The sequence below is a fragment of the Pelmatolapia mariae genome, linkage group LG13, assembly GCF_036321145.2.
Source record: "Pelmatolapia mariae isolate MD_Pm_ZW linkage group LG13, Pm_UMD_F_2, whole genome shotgun sequence".
NCBI classification, from domain to species: Eukaryota; Metazoa; Chordata; class Actinopteri; order Cichliformes; family Cichlidae; genus Pelmatolapia; species Pelmatolapia mariae.
In genome coordinates, this window is record NC_086238.1 from 24,344,682 (window position 1) to 24,359,729 (window position 15,048).

Genomic DNA, 15,048 nt, shown 5'->3' on the forward strand with positions numbered 1-15,048 from the left:
CCATATTCTTCAAACTATTTGTTAAATGTTACTATGATACATGTCATTTAAAGGTTTGTGCAAATTTTCAAATGGCATCAAAAGTAGCATTAAAAATATTAAAATCAAACAAACAAACAAACAAACCTTTTTCTAGCTTTGAGAATGAACTGTGCAAACCTGATTCTGACTTTTACTTCAGTCATTCCTGATGTTTTTAATCAAGGTATTTGTTGGGAAAATAGGTCAAGTATTTAACCAGTAAGTGAAATGATTTACTTCAGGTAATGTTTCTGGGAAAAAGGAAATCAGTCTGGGTTGCCCGTGGGGGTCATTAGTTTGTCTGTTTTCCAGTCAGAACTGCTTCCAGCATTTATTTGTGGATTTATTTGTTAATTTTTGCCCTAGAACATATAAACCAAGCCCAAACTCTCTGCATGCCTTCATCTCAGCCAGCACTTTGGTAGTGCATGAAGCACTGGCATGAAAATGTTCATTTTTTCCCCAAGTTTTTCCTTCATCATGTGGTCTTTGCTTTCTGGTATTTAAATGTGTGTGTAGTTATTTGTACCAGCACCAAAATGTGGTTGCCACGCCTCTTGCTGTAAAACATGTACTCTCTTTAATGTACTCTGGTTTTGTTTTAGACATATATTTAGACTGCGTTTGTGACGGGGGGAAGGTTGCTCTGGTGAAGGGGACTTCTTTACTCTTTATCCTCTCTTTCCTCCATGTTTGTGTCTCCTGCACTTTGGTGTGCCACTTCCTGCGCCTCCTCCCTCCTCTTTGCCCTCCTTCTGTGCTCCTCTTCAGCCAAAACACCCGTCCAAGAGGAGAAGGGGGCTTGCTTCCGTTTGGTCAGCTCAGGGAGGCAATGTTTGCACCCAGTGTCTGCCCAGCTGAGCAAACAGCTTTGCTGCTGCAGTGTGGGCAAAGCCTGGGGCCCTCGTTGTGACAAATGCCCCCCTCCAGGAACAGGTAAGGCCCCGAGAAATGTCGGATAGTTGTCCTGCCCGAATAAGGCCCCAAACCTTCTGTTGTGACTTCTATGGAGGAAACACGATGAAAAACACTATTCAGCAGTCTCATAATTTACTTTTACGCCTTGCAAATCAGCAAACTCTAAAGCTCCGTCCTTTGGGATGATGATGAGCTTGAACTTATGTCCCAGTCTGTTATTCTGCCACTCTCTGTCTGCATGGGTTTCACAGCTTGGCTGAATAGCTGCTTTTAGAGTTGCTTTTAGATTAGAATAGAAAAACCTTTTGCAGTAATTTGTTTTATGTCACCTGCCTGTTTGTCTTTGTTTCGACACAGCTCAGTATGTTCCTGGAATTTAATTACAAAGTGATGGTTGGTATTTCTAGGTAGTTGCATTCCCTTATGTTGTTAAAGGCACCCACATCTCATTTTTCATTTCAGTTTGTTTATATAGCACTAATCCGACAGCTGTCTCAGGTTGCTTTTAATTCTCATGTTTTGTGACGATGACTCAAGATTATCTATTATGTATCTGTACTGAGAATTATGAAAAGCGTCACGCTATTGTCTAAAAGCATGCGTAACAAATAAGTCTGTCTTCATTCATTCGACCACCTTTACTTTATGTAAATTTACCAAAAAAGAAACAAACAAAATGCGGAAACATTCCAAATACATCCTTTATTTAAACAAGGCTAAACAGGTAGAATGAAGTCCTTGTGATGGTCCTGCGTGTTTTCCTGGTTGTATCTTGAATATTCAATTAAGCAACAAAGACGAGTTACAGAGAATATCACAGATATTTTGTCATACAAAGCTCACAAAATAACTAGAAATTGCTGCTCTGTGTCTTTCACATGTTACACATCTTGCCACGTTGCTGGCGGTTTTAATTGCATGCTGCAAGGTCCGCTGTTAGAAGAGTCAGGGTTATTCATTCACGTTATACGTCACCCTGCAGTGTTGTACAAATGGATTCTGATACCAACAGTAAGAAATAATATCATTATGCAGGAGCTACACCTGTGTTTTACTAATTAAGATGAAGAGAAACACTAGATTGAAAATAGTGTTGCTGAACTGTGAAGATGTTTATGTAAAAACATCAGTCTTTCCTTGTACAAGGATCGCACAGTTGGAACTGAAATTATTTCTGCACATCTTAAGCTGGGATTCAAATCTGACCTGAATCTGTCAAAAAGAAAGAAGCCTGTGATGCAGCAAAACAGGCTCAACCTTTCTTTTCAACACATACAACTTATATTAGATGGACTGTTGTTTTAAAAAATAGTTAAGCAAATAGTAAAATCCTTTTTCTCGAAAGAACAAATGAACAGTCAAAGAAGTATTTTTGTCTACAGCGACACTGTTGGAAATACAGAACCCAGGAGCTAGGACATTAAACAACAAGCTAGGATTCTAAAATACATTGGCTGGATATGGACATGTTCCAGCCTGGGATTTTCCTCATTTCTGAAACATTACTGAGTGTGTCGCTTATCAAACTCCAATCAAAATATGTCATATATTTCTATTTCTAAATTGTTTTTTCTACTAATTTTAAGGTGTTTTGTTCAGTGAAAAAGAAAAGTCCACTGTTTTTATGGTGGGTTCTCTGTTATCTCATCGTGGGAACTGACTGCTTAATAGTATTTAGTTATTGCATTCTTAGTTAGTTAAATATCACTTTTTCCTCTTTTTTAATATCTCATTCCATTTCTCTTTTTATATTGTTATACAAGAGAAGGGTGGAAGTTATCTTGATAAGACTAGGACATTTACTTAATATAGATTTGAAGGAACAGAGAGGTAGCAAAAATGGAAAGTTGTGTGAAGGTAGAGCATAAAATGCTTTGTGTATTCATGGAGGCCAACTTTTTTCTCTTCACCAGAGATGTGTTCAAAGTACCCTCTACTTGGTAAATGGTGGATTTTATTTTGTTATTTTATTCTGGTGCTTTTGTATTCGTTCTAAGAATACAGATATAGAGTTAACTACTCATGTCATGTGTTGTCATGCAGCTAAGTTCAAAGAAATCTGTCCTGGTGGAATGGGCTACACTGTTCTGCCAAATCCTCCTGTCAATAAGCCAGTTTATCAGGAGCCCATTGACCCACCACAACCCCTACCAACACCAGAGAGACCTGTGGAGGCATTTGGAACACCGGAAGAGATTATACCAGGTGAGTCTTGCAATATTAATAGCTAATTACCAGTGCATGTTTAGTTGATTTAGTCTATTTATTTTATGTGTTTGGAAACACAATAATTGAGCTAGGTATCTTGGCTGATTTGTATCACTAACAGTATTCTATTTATGCTGTCTTTATACTAGATCATATATAATGGAATTCAGTAAATGAATTTAATTATCACTAGGTTAAATTCAAATTTGTGCACTAAACTGTTGCTTGCAGGATGCTACACAGTATAAAAATATTTTATTTTATTTTAATTTATCAAAACACATCCAATATCTGAGCGCTTACCTTTAAATACAACTTTTTCCTCTCCTCTGCTGTTCTGTCTGTCTTAAACTTTCTCCATCTCTAAATAAAGTTGCTCACTCGTTTCTCTTCCTGTGAAATGCAGCAGTTGGACCGTCAGCTTGCAGACACACTGTGAGACAAACTGCACACAAACAGTTTGTGTGTTTGCTGATGTTTGTCTTTCTGTGTGCAGTTTGCATGTTCTCAGTGACATTGTATGGAGAAAAAAAGTCATCAGAAAAATAAGTATTGAAGTAAACTACAGACAGCTTAAAATTCTAAGTACAGTAATGAAGTGTCCCACCTCTGGTCACCGTCTGTGTTCAACAATGGTTGTTCTCAGTGGATGCAGATGGCCTCATTTACTTATTTTTCCAACCTTTTGTTTTCTCGGTCCAAAATCTGCCCTTTGTCCTCTGAGTGCAGATTCAGCCTTTTCCTTTTGAGGTGGCTCTCCTATGGGGTGCCGTGTGTTTGTGGAGTGACTCTTTGGTTTCTTCTATGTTCTTTCTATGAACAACCATTGTTGAACAGAAGTGGTGGCTTATTACATTTGATTTGCTACTTTTGAATAAATCATTATATGGACCTAGTGCGACTTGTTTGTACAGAATATTATGCAGTATTTATAGTCTCCATTTGGGGGGGAAAAACCCACCGTCTTTCTCAGAAAGACATCAGCTTGCCCTCTGTTGCAGAATTTGTGGTGCAGCAGTTAGATACTTGAGATATTAAGATGTGAATACTCCACAGCTGTATTTTATTTGGCACACTTTAAAGTGCCTGAACTCAATGTGCTGTCAAAGCAACAAATATATCTGATGGATTGCATTTATGCAGTGCAGCAGAGAGAAAATGTTTTTTGCACTTTATTGAATGCCGAAAATGTGAAAAAGATCAAGCTGTGTAACAAATTACACCCACTTGCTTTTGTTTGAAGTGTGGTATTAATTTATCAGTGTCGTGGTGAAAAATGCCGAGACGGTGGGATAAACGGGAATCTCACGTTTGCAAATTACAACTGTAAAGTAACATTAAAAACTCTGATTTATGATCTTCTTGCATGTGATTAGGAAGCCAGATTTTGAGAAACACATCCCTCTTGTGACATTTGTTTGTAGAGGACATGGATTAAAGTGCTTTGACTGAGCACTCATTCCCTGTTAAAAGCCCAGCCCACAAGCCATCAAAAAGAGAGCAAAGGGGAGATAAACCTGCCTGAGAGAGGAGCCTCATCCTCTCCTGTTATTATTCAGGACATGCTTGGCAGCCACCAAGGGAAGGAGAAACTTTGCAACATCTTAGCCAAAGCCAGACAGAAACCAAATTACTGTTTAGCTTTGCTGGAGCAGAGGAGTACAGAGTTTTCCAGGCACAGAGGACAGGCCGCAAAAAACAATCGGACAAAAATCCACCACCCTAAACCTGTGCAGATTAGTGTTTGGATACCACCAGAAAGTAATGAGGTGCCTGGCAGCCATACATATTGGTACTTTGAAGCAGCAAAAGCTGTGCTGGGTGGAAGAAGGAGATATTTTTGCTTTTTTTCTAAATCTTTACTTTTGTCATCTTGAGACCTGGAAATGTGGTGTGTGCTGTTCATGATCTTTTCACAACTTCAAACATGGACCTGTATATATGTCGTTAAGCATTTACTTAAACAAAGGTTGGATGTTGATGAAATTGAGGCGTTTCACATAAAACAATTGCCTTATTTTTGAAGGGCAATAAGAAGGATCTTGTTCTGGATAAGGGGAATTCTTGTGATTATGAGCCACAGCTGCGCAAACTAATGAGAATTTAAATGTACTGAGAACAACAACTGTGACCTTGAACATAATTTGTATGAAGACCTATTAGGTGTTGAAATGCTGTAAATTCTTACCAATACTGCAAGAAAAGTAACAATTCTTGTGAATTTCTGACCGACAGATAATGATGGATGACAAGGAGAATAAATAAGGAGCATATAGCTTTATAATTAATGAATAAAGTATTAACTAATACCTTACTAATGCTGAATAAGTGTGTTGTTCATATAAAGTGTTACCAAAATGCTGTGATTGGGAAGCATTTGTTACTTTTCTTGCAGTATTGGTAAGAATTTACAACATTTCAACAGCTAATAAGCAATAAGCAAAGTCTGAAGTTATTCAGTGTTTATGATGTCGAAACAGTTTTTGACTGATTAGCTTGAGTGTCTTAAATCTGACATTTAAAAAAAAAAAGTTTGAGCTACGTTACATTATCACAAACCTTCACTCAAAGTTTTTGTTTGTATTTTTTTTTTGTGGTCAGTAGCAACCAGTTCACCAGAGCAGGTAGGTTTGGTACCTTTTCACTCTTTAGAGTGAAAATGCAAAAGCAGTTTGCCTGCATACGCTTAGCAAATACACTTACCTGCAAAAGCGTTTCAAAATCACATTTGCATGAAATCAGCAACATTGCTGCATGACTTTGGCTGGTCAGTTGAACAGCAAGTCAATTTCTACATCTTTGATGTGCTCATGTAGACTTTAAGAACCAGACTGAAATCTTTGACATGGTCCCAGATCTGGATACTCCACGCTTTTCTAGCTCCCTTTTGCCAAGCTGTTTATTCTTGCTCTGTGATTAAATTGCAGCCAGTTGCCATGCAAGCTAAATGCTAATCTGCTTCTCAGCACAGTACCTGCATTGCATGACGTAAGTAGTAGGAGGCTTAAATGATGAGTCTTGGCTAAAGATGCACTGCTCCAAAAAAATAAAGGAACACTTTGAAAACACATCAGATCTCAGTGGGGGAAAAATCTTGCCAGATATCAATACAGATATGGACTGGGTAATGTGTTAGGAATGAAAGGATGCCACATTGTTTGATGCAAATGAAAATGATCAACCTACAGAGAACTTAATTCAAAGACACCCTCCATAATCAAAGTGAAAGAAGGATGTGGCAGGCTAATCCGTTTTGCCAACATTTCATGTGAACAATTTGAAGTGGTACTCAATCGTTTGTAACATCCCCACGTGCCAAGGTTGGGGCATGCTTCTAAAGAGATAACAGGTGATTTCGGGATATCACTGAGCTACTGAACAGTCTAAGGCACAGGCTGATGCTATCGGCCTGACAGAAAGATCATCTCCCAGAGGTGTTCTATGGGATTTAGGTCAGGCAAGACTGGAACTCAAGGCCAGTCTTTGGTATCAATTTCTTTATTCTGCAGTAACTACCTGCATGCTCTTGCCACATGAGGCCGGGCATTGTCGTGCACAAGGAGGGACCTGGGAGGATCTAATGATGCATTCAAGGTTTTTATCCCATTACCTAATGGCAGTCAGGGTGCTGTTGCCTAGCATGTAGGGGCCTGTGCGTTTCTTCATGGATATGACTCCATGGATATCACTAACCCACAGCCAAACCAGTGATTCTGAATGATGTTACAGGCAGCATAACATTCTCTATGGCTTCTCCTGTCACATACGCTCAGGGTGAATCTGGATGTAACCCTTTCACTGGTTCACTGGTATTAGAGTTCACTGGTATTAGAACTGTACTTTCTGGTATTCTATGGCAAATGCCAACCCTTTAGTCTCACCCCACGGTGTCGGGGAGTGAGCACAGGACACACTAGAGGATGTCAGACCTTCAGTCCATCCTCATAAGTCTGTTTCTGATTGTTTTGTCAGAGACATTCACACCAATCATTTTGTAGAGCTCTGTTCCTCCTTGCACAAAAGAGCAAATACCGGTCCTGCTGATGGGTTAAGGACCTTCTATGGCCCTGTCCAGCTCTCCTACAATAACTGCCTGTCTCCTGGGGCCTCCTCTGTGCTCTTGAGACTGTGCTAGGAAACACTGCAAACTGTCCAGCATTGTATTGATGTTCCATCCTGGAGGAGTTGGACTATTTGTGCTACCGGTAGTGACACTGACCCTAGGCAAATGAAAAAACAGTCAGAATAGATGAATGTCAGTGGCCTCCAGTTGTAAAACCATTCCTGTTTTGTGGTTGGTCTCGTTGTTGCCCCTCTAGTGCGCCTGTTGTTAATTTCATTAATGCCAAAGTAGCTGAAACTGATTAACCACCCCGTTTTTTATTTGACTGACCAGATCAATATCCCAAGGTTAATTGACTTGATTATATACGCTGAAGTGTTCCTTTAATATTTTTGAGCAGTATATGTATACAGTGCTATGTTGATTTTATGTCTTTGGTGTTGTCTGTGTCTTTTCATTGAAGGAGCTGGTAATTCCTGTGGGTAGCATTAGTCCAGTAGTTGAACCTATCCAGCCCCAGCTATCTCCGGGTGTTTCCACTATCAAGATGGAGGCACCTTACCCAGGTTTCTGCTTTGCCCTTTAAACTTCAAAGCAGTTTCAGACTCAGCTCATCGAGTTTATGATGGGCTCAGACAAAGCGATTTTTAATCCTTGGGTTTAATATATCTTGATCCAGTGGTCTGAAAAGAGTGCTGTTTCAGTGATGGTGATTACTGAGTCATTTTAAAACTTGTTATTGACATGACAATGATATGTTCGTCTCAAACCATCATAGCTTGCTGTTTTTCACAACACACAATATCACTGTAAAAGAGGTACTAGGTAATTACTGGAAACACGCCTGTAAAACTGGTATCCCAAGCAGTATGTTAGGTACTAATTGTACTGGGTTCCATAAAGCCTACAAACAGAACATTAAAAATGAGTTGTTGTTGTTGTTTTTTTTTTTAAATTCTCTGTGCTGTGGATGCACAGAGGGATAAGACCGAGGTAGTAAGAATTTAAAAGAAGGGCACAGAAGATCAGTGCTAACAACACATTATCTTACCATCTGCTCAAGTCATCTGGTATCCACAGACTACACAAAATAAACCATCAATTATGTCCCTGATGTCTATTTATGGTATGGATAGGCATCATCAGTTTGATATTGCCTCATCTAAACCCAGTATTAGATCACTTTATTAGTCTTAACTGCACACAGGTTTTATTGTATTGTAGTTTTATTGTAGCGATGGAAATGTCACTGATTGGTGAGTAAAGTCCTATTTTGATGGCACAACTTGTACATTTTTACCATCAATATCAGAAGTTTTTTAAACCACATGTTACAAGCAAGGGCTACATCTGACAACATGCTCTTCAGTAGCATCTTGTCACAAAGTCTACAGCAAACCCTTAATAAGACTTGAAATCATTTGTTACAACCACAATGCATATATATATATATATAAATAAAGAATATATATAAAGCATTACGGTAAATTTCTTTTATAATTCATGCTTATAGAATGTTGAAACTATATGTTTTGGATCATAGGGTAAAGTAAAAGAGTATAGACGGAGCTGTTGGAAATGATTTAGGAACCACAGCAAATTAGCCACAAAGTGGCCATATAGGAACAGAGTAGGCTTGTTGAGTGCTGAGGTACATGGCACACCAATGGTGTGCTGACTAAATAAATGCTCCTCCCCTCCTCTGGCATTGACATCAGTATAAAAACAGTGGCATGGATTTCCACAGCAGCTTCTGTGGGTTTAATGTGTAGTTGGACTAGTATTTTTGTCCGTATACTGTATATTTATTATACAAAGTGAATAATTTAAATCTTTTATTTTTTTTGCTTATATCTCATAAATACCAGTAAGTTATTTGGTATTTAGTAAGTTATTATTTCAAGTTTGAGTTAATTACTATTCAAAAACTGTACAGTTTGAATACTGTCTCGGTGCACTTCACTGCACACAACCACAACCACGTATAAGACAGCTGACTTGAGAGTTGTTCAGATGATGATCATCGAATACCTCCACAGGGAGGGTAAGCCACAGAAGCTCGTTGGGGGTGGGTTATTTATTTTTTGTGTTGGCTTACAGTAATAATTATAATGTAATATTGATTGTAAATTTTGTTGGGCTTACTGCCTTTTTTACCAAGAATAATCGTTTATTTTCTGAAATTTCTCTTCTGTATAGTCACAAGGCTGTCCTTTCTAAACCTGTTAAACTTCTTGCCAAAGGTACTCCCTGGGACATTAAGAAGTGGTAACAGTTGAGGTCATATGATCACATTTTTGCAGAAGCAGGTTGAGGTAATGAGTGATGGTTATGACAAAAATTAAATGTGCCTGTTCAGGAGCCCTCTCTGTTAGTAAAAAAAAAAAGAAAAAAAAAAGAAATTCTGTCATTCATGATGTTTGTACCAAAGGTTTCAGTACATTTGTGCAGAATATAAGATCAGGTGATATTATCCTTTCCATTGTCCTTATATGTTACCTAGTGTGGATAATCTAGTCACTCTAGTGTTGTATTTCCTGGTTTAACTGCCACTGGTGGTTCCCCCATCTCTCTTTTTTTAGGTGTCAGTCACACACGAGTAGAAGTAGCATGACAAGCTCCATGCAACCAGGAAAAAAATGGTTGGCGAGTGATTGCACAGAATTTTTTGGCTGTCTGGGGCCAAATACGAGTACTTGAAACAAAGTCGTCTTGCAACAAAAAGCAGTTGCCCAGTGGTTGAGGGTGCTGCACCATCAACCTCTGGGCAGCCACTTTTTTGCAGGTCGCCACATTGGAGGCAACGTTTCTCTGTCCGACTGACTGCACTCACTCTCAAATAGATTGGTGAAAGTTTGCAATTAAGCACCGTCTAATTTATGAAAGCAGACAGATTGTCAACACTGAGGAGCATCTCTTGTTTTGCAAGACGTGTGTGATGGTTGCTGCTACCAGTGTTGATTTATTTAAACAGGAGGGACGTTGTGAGCGCAGTGCCAGAATGTTGGCTAAGTCTTTTCACTGTTTAGAGCTTCACATTTTGCTTCTCCACAGTAATCCTGGCATTTATTGAAATGAAACAGACTTGAAATAAACTTAATGGACTATAAGAGGGAGGGAGAAGGAGAATCCTGTGAGATGATAAGACGATGCGTCTCGTGCTCCTTTTTACTGTGAGCCGAGTGGGTTAAAGTGTTTCAGAGTTTTAGTCACATTCATTTATTTGGTTTGATTGGTGCTATTACAAAACACATGAATGTCAAAATGCATGTATTAATGGGATTGTGATAGGTTTTAGACTCATTTGTGAGGTCCACAAACATCTCCAGTAATTTTAACATAACCGTTCACCCTTAGGTCATAAACATATTGATCTTCAGCCTGATTGATCTGAGCTACCATGCTGTCTTCAGAGAGCAATGCAACTATGCTTACACTGTATTATTCTGTCAGTACATTACTCACTCCCTGATTTTTGAGCTGCAAATCTGCACTGCTGTTGGCACAGTGTTGGCCATTAATGAAATGAACTAGTTGTATCTGTTTATTTATAAATGTATAAAGTATATAAATTTACTGTGTTTACTTCCGGCCCAGTCTGTGACTGAGAACCGTGCCTGATGTGTAGATTGTTTGTGATCCACCTGTATGCCTCTAATGTAGACAGCACCAGATTTGCAACAGACAACAACAAATCTGACTTTTTTTTAGAGTTAATCATGATTTTAATGCATGCAGAGCAGTGCCAACTTGACCCCGTGTAATCAAAAACTGATAGCAGACTGCCTCAGTCTTAACAATTGTTGTGTCTCTCTTTTCTCAAACTCTTAAAGGTGTTTTAAAGACAACAATTGGCTGTAAGTCATCTTAGATTTGGTTCCCATCTTTGAAGGGACCATTTCAAATACAAGGAGATTGCATTTGATTATTGATTACACATGTTGTGGAGCAGTCTCCAATCTGTTTTCCCTAGTGTCTGTGGTCTTAACCGTCAGATTAGAGATATGCATTCAGAGTTGCATTTCTAAGCATTGCTATCATACTGAGGTCTGTGCATATCTGTGGGCGTGATTTGGTCTGGTCCTCTGTGACCTCTCTCATTATAACTTCAGCTTTGTATGAATACACCCAAAGTTGCTGTAAACTGCATTGTCTTTCCTTGCCAAACAATGAGAATTATATTTTGTCTGTCGCATGTCCATCTGTGAAGACTCTTATACAAACCCAAGGTACCACTTAGACTCTGCTGTATGATTTTGGTGCTCTGTTGCTTAGACACTCTAGGAGAGACACCAGTCTGGCAGTCTAGTTTAATAGTTAATTACAGTTCAGTGTTAAGCTATAAGTAAATTGTGAATGTTTTTAAAATGAATATGTTGAAATAAAATGAATTAAGAATAAACTACATACATACTAGAACTAATGGCTTGTGTTGTGGTTTTCATTTTTGGTTCAACAGAAGTGGTTGAGAGGATTTCTCCTCCTGCACCAGTAGAGATTCTTCCAACTAATGCAGGCCAGGACATCGCACCTACCCAGTCAGCAGGTAGCTGAAACATTCTTCACTCTTTCTTTGCAAACTTTTTTTGTTCTTTTGTGTGTGTTTTTTCTGTTTTCTGTTTTTCCTTGCACCAGGTTTTTGTAATTGTGTAAATGCTAGTTGGTGTCTACCTCGTAAGAGATGAACCATTTCAATTTAGGAAAGATCCGAGTAATTTGCAAACAGTGTTGGGAAGGTTACTTTTAAAATGTATTCCACTACAGGTTACAGAATACATGCCCCAAAATGTATTTTGTAACGTATTTGGATTACTTAATATATTATCATGCTTTTTACAACTACATGAATGTACTATTGCTGTGTGATTTATTACTATTACTGAAGGTTATTTGTCATACCAATACCAACTAGATTTTTAAATCTTGCTTTTAAATGTTGCTGTTCAGTTTTTGTACTGGCAGGTTAACGTATGTTTCATATGTTAACCTGCGAGGCAGGTTGATCATCTTGTTAAAAGTCTTACGTCTTTCGTACAACCCCGAATACTGTGGCTCCCCTGACAAAGAAAGCCCGGGATCAGAAGTGTTTGACTCCCTGGTACAATTCCCAAATATGGACCTTAATGTAGATAACCCATAAGCTAGAGCAGAAATAGTGTCTCAGTAGATTTTCATTTAACCTGGATGCAATCCAAATGCAATCCATAAATCTACAGAGACATCTTATTATTCATTACTGATTGAAGAAAATAAGAAAACCCCACCGTGCTGGTTCTCTTCAGCACGGTGGCCAGGCTGGCAGAAAGTCAGAGCTGTGTTGAGCCAAGCATTCCTTTACCCTAACTAAACTTAGCACAGAAAGTAAGGAAATTTGTGTTTGGTCGATTATTTCTTTATTGTAACAATTATTATTGGCAATTAATCCTATACTGTTGGAAAGCCTGTTTATTTCCTCTGAAGCAGTGCCACATTTGTAAGGAAAATGAGGACCAGAGTTACCTATGTGGGTTGTGCCCATGAAAAACTCACCAAATCTTCTCTGCAAGACTGCTCAAAGAAATCCTAGTATTAATTAATGTTTCACTCTCCACCTTAGAGTGGCAGTAATTAAACTATTACTTAAAAAGTCTTCTCTAGGCTCATCTGTCTTGACTCCAATTTCTTTATCTAAATAAGGAATCATCTTCTCCCACGAAGTTTAATTATGGAGTTCCACAGGTTCTGCGCGGGGACATTTCCCTCAAATTGAGTGAAATGCTGAACTAAAAGATTAAAGTTTGAAAAAGACTTTCTCCAAGAACTTTATGTTCCAAGTGTGCTGGAAAGGCTCCAGACTTCATGAAGTCATTGAGAGAATAAATTTATATTATTATTTTATATTATTTTTTCATATTGTACATAGATACATATTGTACACAAAATATAGAAGAATCTATGAATAGGCAAATGTATTTGATAAATGTGATTCAGTCCAAAACTAGAATTATTAGTTAAGGTGACTTTCAGCTTTAATTCAAGGGGTTTATCAAAATGACAAATATTTATACCTTTCAGCCATTTTATACATATTCCATTTTCTGAGGCTCAAAGGTAACTGACGAGTTAAAATAATTTTAAATATAAGAATTGTGTTTAGTACTACAGTCAGATTTTTGCAGGTTTTTGAAAAAAAAATGACTGTAATTCCAAAAGTGTTTAATGTAAGCTGAAGTTCTGCAATCAGATCTTCAAAGTGAGCAAAATTGCTTCACTGTCCAAATACTTCTGACTGTATGTGTCTCTGCACTTTGTGGATGGACTTTGTGTTATATATAGTGTGTATGTTGTTGTCCATAGAGTCTTCTTAAAACTTGGAGAAACTTATTGGCTGATGTCCAGTAACACTTGTTAGCGCAGAACTAATCTACATCTTAGCTTTCCCAGTTGGAAAATAACTAAATCGCTAACTGTCAAAGATGTTTGCTGTGGTGCAAACTCACATCTCAAATCATTTACTGATGAACTGAAAAGGATTTACTATGAAAAGCAGCTCACAAGGATAACTGCAATGTACAAAAAGGTATTTATTTGACCTTCTTCACGATATGCTGAGATTAAATGCCAATAATAAAACACTTTGTCGGTGATATGGTTTTAATTCCGTCACCTGCTCCGCAGTCAGTTGCTTTCGGCTACTTTGTGGTAGATTATGTGAACTTGTGATGCTTTTTTATTAAGCTGTTAACTTGTGGTACATTAATGGTATGCTGTGGTTCCTTGCAGCTCTTTATAGTAACTTATGGGACCCATTATTAGCTCTTAAAAGTGCTGCTACATTAGTGCTCTCCTGTTTCTCTTCTGGCCCAGAGGTAGATGAGTGCCAGATCAACCCTTATATTTGCAGCCATGGGATTTGTTACAACACAGCTGAGAGCTATATCTGCCACTGTGATGAAGGATACCACCTGGATGAGGCCCAAACCACCTGCATAGGTAAGGAATGTATTGGTCAGAGTTGAAGTTAAACAAACTTTGTACGCCATGTGTAGTGCGAGCAAAGGCAACATGATTTTAGCAAAGCTCATGGAATCAGTGTCCTGCAGTTGAGATATGATAGGTGAAATGAATGGCCCATGTCCAAAAGACATGAACAGCAAATGGCTGTTTTCTCAACACTCTTTTTTTCCTTGTGATCTGTTTCCAGCTTCCCCATATACTGTCTGAAAGTTTAATCCTCATCACAGACAGCCATGAGGTCTGAATGTTCATGGGACTTAGATACAGTCTAACAAATCAGCATCTTTCCACCAGCTTCTGTCAGAAAAAGGAAGTTAATTATTAGTGAAATAAAGGCAAACACATTAGAAAATTTTATTTACTTTCTTTATAACAATTGTATTCTTTCTGAGGTTTTTTGTGTAGAGTGTGAGCGTTTTTTTGGCTTCCGAAGTAGGTCATAAAAAATGAAAAGTTTTACAACCACTGCGTGAAAAGCCATAGGCACTGCGTGGGTTTGCTGGATTAGACCCAAGACCCAAGAATCTTAGTTCAAGGACCAGTACATTTGACTGAAGAGAAGTTTGTGAGTTATCATGAATTATGTTCTTAGTTCTTAGTTACTCTGACTTACTGCCTACTTCTTAATATAGTCAGTGAGCTAAGAACCTAGACTATAATTTATTATAGACTAATATGTTTGTTAGGCTGGAGCCCCAGAGCAAATAAATATTTAAAACTTATTCACCATATGCTGTATCCTGTTCTGGAATAAACGTGAGACATGGAGGAACATTTAAAGTCAAAGTAAATCAGGCACTAGGACAGTATTTATGCTGTGCACATCTATAACATCTGGCATT

The 15,048-nt window shown here is 38.2% G+C and overlaps 1 protein-coding gene across 5 annotated transcripts in view; it reads left to right on the forward strand.

Annotated features, from left to right (window-relative positions):
• The window catches only part of ltbp1 (latent transforming growth factor beta binding protein 1), a 125,781-nt gene that overhangs the window by 85,872 nt on the left and 24,861 nt on the right, over positions 1-15,048 (forward strand). For 2 of the 5 annotated variants that reach the window (XM_063490931.1, XM_063490932.1), the window contains exons 11-16: positions 793-957; positions 2,983-3,144; positions 5,749-5,771; positions 7,674-7,776; positions 11,670-11,756; positions 14,057-14,182. In XM_063490931.1, coding sequence (XP_063347001.1) covers positions 793-957; positions 2,983-3,144; positions 5,749-5,771; positions 7,674-7,776; positions 11,670-11,756; positions 14,057-14,182 — 666 coding nt within the window. The remainder of the gene's footprint in view (positions 1-792; positions 958-2,982; positions 3,145-5,748; positions 5,772-7,673; positions 7,777-11,669; positions 11,757-14,056; positions 14,183-15,048) is intronic. The other 3 variants (XM_063490934.1, XM_063490936.1, XM_063490935.1) reach the window with 3 other exon arrangements.